Source organism: Alosa alosa, chromosome 6 (genome assembly GCF_017589495.1).
Source record: "Alosa alosa isolate M-15738 ecotype Scorff River chromosome 6, AALO_Geno_1.1, whole genome shotgun sequence".
NCBI lineage: Eukaryota > Metazoa > Chordata > Actinopteri > Clupeiformes > Clupeidae > Alosa > Alosa alosa.
The window spans coordinates 32,312,046-32,319,545 of record NC_063194.1 but is presented as its reverse complement, the minus strand read 5'-3'; the positions used below and the strand labels follow the sequence as shown (position 1 = coordinate 32,319,545).

At 49.3% G+C, this 7,500-nt stretch overlaps 1 protein-coding gene across 1 annotated transcript in view; it reads right to left on the bottom strand.

Annotated features, from left to right (window-relative positions):
• The window catches only part of ngfrb (nerve growth factor receptor b), a 51,970-nt gene that overhangs the window by 16,965 nt on the left and 27,505 nt on the right, over positions 1-7,500 (bottom strand). Inside the window, exon 3 of the mRNA XM_048245512.1 lies at positions 6,296-6,658. Coding sequence (XP_048101469.1) covers positions 6,296-6,658 — 363 coding nt within the window. The remainder of the gene's footprint in view (positions 1-6,295; positions 6,659-7,500) is intronic.

Here is a 7,500-nt window from a genome sequence, read left to right as displayed (position 1 = left end):
GTGAGATTCTTCTTCGAGCCATTGATGTGGTAATTTCATGACACATAGATAATGGCATGTTGAAGGGACTTTCTCTCTCTCTCTCACACACACACACACACACACGTCTTCTAGTATTCTTTTCTTTTTCCTCAGTACTCTCTGATACACACACACAGACCTACACACTCTCTCACACACACACACACACACACACACACGTACACACACACACACACACAGACCAATACTGAAATACCCTCAACAAATCTTTAATTAGTTTAGTCTTACTTAAATACACACAAGCATTCAAACATGCACCCGTGAATACAGTGACACATACACACACACAGACACAGTCACACAGGCACATACACACACACACACACACACACACACACACACACACACACAGGCTCGTGTCCTGTGCACATCTGTGCCTCTGAACCTGATCTCTTTATTAATGAAATTACACACTACTTTCACACTGCATTTAGCTCTCACAGAAATGACTTCCTGTGTGCCTGGGCAGCGTGCGCACACCCACAGACACACACACCCATACACACACACACACACACACACATACACCCATACACACACACACACACATACACCCATACACACACAGACACATACATACACTCCTATTAACCCAGTGTGTGATCACAGTTCACTGCTGGCCTGTGGATTTAAGATCATTTTTCCTCATCAGCTTCCCTGGCTCACTTCCTAAATCCCCTAAAAACACGTCCAGATCGGACCGCTCACACACACACACACACACACACACACACACACATATACACACACACACACACACACTCTCAGACACACACACACACATACACATATACACACACACACACACACACACTCAGACACACACACACACATATACACACACACACACACACACACACACACACACACATATACACACACACACACACACACACTCAGACACACACGCACTCACACACACACTCACACACACATACTGTACACATATACATACACACACACACACTCAGACACATACACACACACACTCACTCACTGTTGCTCTTTTCCACATCCCAGGCGGGAATTCTGCACTGGGAATTCTACACCGCAGGATCCCAGGACATGTTGACCCACCCCCCCCCACCCCCCCACCAACCCCCCCGGTGACCTTCGCGACCTCTACCCTCCTGTTAGCTTCGAATCCAAAGGGAGACGTCTGTTGCGGCCAGATAGTCATCTGTGCTCAGAACCCTCGGACTCCAGAAGAAACTTCGGCCAATTATCCGAGCGCTTGTTTTAGGCTTTACCGACACGGCTCCATTTCACATAATATTTACGCAGCCTATCACGGCTGAGCTCCGCGCAATGACTACCCTGCGCTGGGTTCCCTTCACCAGGCTTTCAAAATCCCTCTTGTAATGATACATGAGCAAGTGTTTTCACACGTTCACATGTTCTATATCATCGTCCCTGCAGCCAGACGCTCTCACACACACACACGCTCACACTCACACTCCACACACACGCACCCATCATCATCATCGTGGTTCGCCGCGCAGCCCAGGCGGCTCACGCACACACACACTCACGCTCACACACACACACACACACACACACACACACACACACACACACACACCACACACATCATCATCATTGTCCCTGCAGCCAGACACTCTCACACACATACACACTCACACTCACACTCACACACACACACACACACACCATCATCATCATGGTTACAGCCAGTGGCTCACACACACACACACATCATCATCATCGTCCCTGCAGCCAGACGCTCACACACACACACACATCATCATCATTGTCCCTGCAGCCAGACGCCACACACACACACACCATCATCATCATCGCCCCACACACACACACACACACACACACACACACACACACACACACACACATCATCATCGTCCCTGCAGCCAGACGCTCTCACACACACACACGCTCACACTCACACTCACACACACACACACCATCATCATCATCATCGTTCCTGCAGCCAGACGCTCACACACACACACACACACACCACACACACACACACACACGCGCACGCACGCGCACGCACGCACGCACCACGCACGCATCGTCGTCGTTGTTCACCAACGACGGACATCTCCGCACGCCGCGCACTCGCATCGCATCGCATGCGCACGCACCGTCGTCGTCATGGTTCGCGCATTGGTCGCACGCACGCACACACGCACGCGCACGGATCTGGATCTTTCTCTCGCAGGCCGCGCGCGCGCACGCCGTCGTCGTTCGCACGCACGCACGCGGCGCACGCACGCACGCACGCACCAGACGCACACGTCGTCATGGATCGCCGCGACCGAATCACGCACGCAGGGGTCAGAATAGGTCGCCAGTTGCAGCCGTTTCTGCTGTTCAGCATTAACAGTTGACCCCTTTTATACTGTACATGATTCAACGCATCAGATCTCAGACCAGACGAAGTGTGTATGTGTGTGTGTGTGTGTGTATGGCGAGAGTAATAATCGTGTGTGTGCTGATGATAGCGTGTCGGAGTGATGGCGTGTGTGTGTATTGCACTAAATAACCAGAGGTGAAGTGGTCTGCACTGAAGATCTATGAGCTGTTGGCTACGGCCCTGAGAAAGCAAAGCAAAGCAGCCCTGATGAAAACGTCCTGACAAAACTGTCCCCGTAACACACACACACACACACACACACACACACACACATACACATACACAATCTGTGTGCATTATCCGTTTGTTCTGTCTGCGTCTAGGGAGCTGACAGGGAGATGTTTGTGCTAGCGTTTGTGATAACACCACACTAAATAACATGCGCACACACACACACACACACACACACACACACACACACACACACACACACACACACACGGCAGGCTAATTCCATCAGCAATTATGAGGGAAATGGCTCGTCGCTCAGATGATATTGGACCAGTGTAAACTTCATGTCAGTGAGATAATGGGGGACCATTGGGGCGTGAGTTTGCCAAGATCTCTCTTTCTCTCTCACACACACACACACACACACACACACACACACACACACACACACACACTCAAACATATCTCATTTGTTGTTGTGCTATTTGATGACCATTGGGGCGTGAGTTTGCCAAGATCTCTCTTTCTCTCTCACACACACACACACACACACACACACACACACACACACACACACACTCAAACATATCTCATTTGTTGTTGTGCTATTTGATGACCGTTGGGGCGTGAGTCTGCCAAGATCTCTCATCTGTTGTTGCAATGTTGATGGATATGCATTTATTTGCTTTTAGGATCATATTCTCCCCATTTCACTCTTCCGTTCTGTCCTTCCTCATCTCTGTCTCTCTCTCACTCTTTCTCCATCTCTCTGTCTCTCCCTCTCTCTCTCTCTCATGCAATCCTGCAGTGGTTCCACTTGTACAAACCTTTCAGACCAACACAATACAGATGTGTACAGAATGTACTAAATGCAGTCTTTAACTGTAATCAACAGTAGGCTTTTTGCGTGTGGACCATGTTTCAAATGCCAGTTCCCACACGAACATATTAAGTGGCGGACCGTATTATGTCAGTTTAGTCAATTAATGTCACAAAACCTTTGACACTTTTTCAAAATACGATTCCCGTTGTGCATCAACAATACTGTCGTGAATTTTAGGTTAGCAGCACCTACAGGTTTACTGCACCGACAATGGACCGAACTGTGACTTCAAAACACAATTAAATGGAGGAAGACGCTTCTATAAAAACACAAACCACTGCCACACACACACACACACACACACACACACACACACACACACACACACACACACACACACACACACACACACACACGTTTCCCTCATACAGAATGTTACCCATAAGCAGTGGTTCAGCATCATGAAGATGAAAATTTGTTTTGTTTTGTTGGGCTGATTTGGTTTGTTTTGTTGGGCTGATTTGGTGCTTTGCTCCCGTGCCCCAGATGCCCCATACTGGACATCCCAGATTCCCCAGATGCCCCAGGCCCCATACTGGACATCCCAGATGCCCCAGGCCCCAGGCTACATACTGGACATCCCGGATGCCCCAGGCCACATACTGGACAGTGCTGCTCCTGTCTCCCAGCGTCCAGATAACCCATCCCCCCCCCGTCAGACTGCAGCCAGATAAGCTCAGCTCAGCCAGACAGTGCTGATAACACACTGCTACAGTATTACAGACAACACACACTGCTGCTCTCCAAACTCCTCTCTACACACTGCAGCAACACCATGCCCGCACACACACACACACACACACACACACACACACCCAGGAGTCAAGCCTGAACACTACATACACACACACACACACACAACACTACATCTCAGACAGTAATGTTCCAAAGGGCCTAAAATATCCCAGCATGCCCTTCTAAGGGCTGGTGAGCCAGAGGCCGAAGGTTCACAATCATCCGAGAACACAAGAGCCTCTCTCTCTGGGAAGCCTTTTTCAGTACATTTCCCCAAGAGGCAGTCCCCTTCTGTTGACATGTGTGTGTGTGTGTGTGTGTATAACTAATGTCGATGATAAACGTGTGTGATGATATTGATAATGATATAATGAGTGTGTGTGTGTGGTGTGGTGATGAGTGTTGTGTGTGTGTGTGTGTGTGTGTGTGTGTGTGTGTGTGTGTGTGTGTGTGTGTGTGTGTGTGTGTGTGTGTGTGTGTGTGTGTGTGTGTGTGTGTGTGTGTGAGTTGTGATGATGTGTGTGTGTGTGTGTGTGTGTGTGTGTGTGTGTGTGTGTGTGTGTGTGTGTGTGTGTGTGTGTGTGAGGATGTGTGTGTGTGCAGTCCCCCTTCGGTCTCCTTCTCTCTCTCTCCCGCCTGCTGCTTGCTGGCCTGTCCTAAACTCTTGCTCCCATGGCCTGTCTAAACAGACTCTTTATGAAGACCAAACAATGCTCACCATAACATTAAAACAAGAAAGAAAAGACATTCTCCAAGAGTCCAGTTTAACTCTCGGACCCTGAGGAATGCCCCTCCCTTCAGGGCTCAGGGCCAGAGATACTGGACCCATTCAGGCGGCGTGTGTGAGTTGTGATGACCCCTCTCGGATGCCAACAGGAGCCGTTAATGAAGTCAAGTGTGTGGGCTGATGGGCAGGTCGTGGGCACAAAGCTTGAACTTTGACCTCTGACCTGTGCGACCTATGACAAGTGTCCAGAAACATCTTTCTGCATTGTGCAGCTTGGGTGAGGAGGCGCTCAGCACACAGTGTGTGTGTGTGTCTGTGGTTGTGGTTGTGTGTGTGTGTGTGTGTGTGTGTATGGCATACTGTCTGCAAAGTCTCTGCCTGGCTCCTTGCTGGCCTTTGCATCCAGCACAGAAGGACAGAGTGTGTGTGTGTGTGTGTGGAATGGACAGGGTGGGACATGGAGGGTCACTGAGTGCACTCCAGAAAGGCTTTTTGGACTTCCTGTCCATACTGAAGCACCCTAAAGGCGCTTGCGGAGCACTTATGAAGCATTTGTTCTTTTGTAAACGATCTCTGTGCTGCTGTTATGATGCTTGTGTGTGTGTGTGTGTGTGTGTGTGTGTGTGTGTGTGTGTGTGCATAATAATGTGTGTGTGTGTGTGTGTATGTGTGTAATATTATTGATATATAGTATTATTATGTATTATTAATGATGATGATGATGTATGTACGTGATGTGATAATAATACATACATAATGATGATGATGATTATTAATTAATAGCGATGATAATTATATAATAACAATGATGATCTTTTGTGTAATAATGTGCATGTGTGTGTATGTAATAATACATGTGTATAACCAGTGTGTAATAATAATTGCATATGTGTGTGTGTGTGTGTATGTGTAATGCATGTGTGTGTAATAGCCTTTAATATGTAATGTGTGTGTGTGTGTGTGTGGATGTGTGTGTGTGTGTGTGTGTGTGTGTGTGTGTGTGTGTGTGTGTGTGTGTGTGGGATGATGTGTGTGTGTGTGTGTGTGTGTATGTGTGTGCATGTGTGTGTGTGTGTGTGTGTGTGTGTGTGTGCGTGTGTGTGTGTGTGTGTGTGTATGTGTGTGCATGTGTGTGTGTATGTGTGTGTGTGTATGTGTGTGTGTGTGTGTGTGTGTGTGTGTGTGTGTGTGTGTGAGGATGTGTGTGTGTGTGTGTGTGTGTGTGTGTGTGTGTGTGTGTGTGTGTGTGTGTGCGTGCGCGTGTGCGCGTGTGTGCGCGTGTGTGCGCGTGTGTATGTGTGTGTGCATGCACCGTGTGTATGGGTGTGTGTCCCACCTTGGCACACCGTGTCACTGGTCCTGGTGCAGGCCTGCAGCTGCACCTCCTCGTCCTCACAGATGGTGCAGGGCAGGCAGGGCTCCAGGTCACTGTCCCGGTCCGAGTAGAGGTCCCCACCGCCACAGTCCTCACACAACGTGTCCTGGCCCGGCTCGCAGCGCATCAGCACGCCCGAGCCACGAGGGGCTTTACCGCAGTGCAGGCGTGCACCAGCCACCCAGCCGTCGGCGCAGTAACGTGCACAGACACAGGTGGCGTCGTTGGTGTCCGTGCAGGGCGTGTCCATGCGCATGAGGCCCGTGCACTGCGTGCACTTCTGACACCGCTCAGTGTGGCTCCAGCTCGGGGAGAACGTCTCGCCTGAAACACACACACACACACACACACACGGGTGCACGCATACACACACACACACACACACACATGTGCACACACACACACACACAGACACACATACACACACACACACACACACACACACACACCTGCTGGTATGCCTTGCTGCCACACACACACACACACACACACACACACACACACACACACACGGGCGCACGCACACACACACACACACACACACATGTGCACACACACATGCACACACACACACACACACACAAGACACATGCATACACACATACACATACAGACACACACACACACACACACACACACACACACACACACACACACACAGAGAGAGGGACAATGTCAGAGAATGAAGCAATGATGGAATTACTCATAAACAAACACAGGCGTTGCTGTTTGGCTGTCTGTGTGTGTGTGTGTGTGTTGTGATATGTATAATATTATTGTGTGTTATATCTCTAGACTCATCCATGTGCCTTTCCTTTTATGGTCAACACCCTGTGTGTGAATGGAGCCGAGCCGAACCGTTGACATGAGTTATTGAGAGGGGTAGCTGTTCAGCAGTGTGTATGTCTGCGTGTGTGTGTGTGTGTGTGTGTGTGTGTGTGTGTGTGTGTGTGTGTGTGTGTGTGTGTGTGTGTGTGTGTGTGTGTGAGTGTGTTTGTGAGAGAATAAGAGTTATTAAGAGGGGTAGCTGTACAGCAGTGTGTGCGTATGTCTATGTTTTTGTGTGTGTGTGTGTGTGTGTGTGTATGTGAGAGAGAGAGAGAGAGTTATTAAGAGGGGTAGTTGTTCAGCAGTGTAGTGTGTATGTGAGTGTGTGTGTGTGTGAG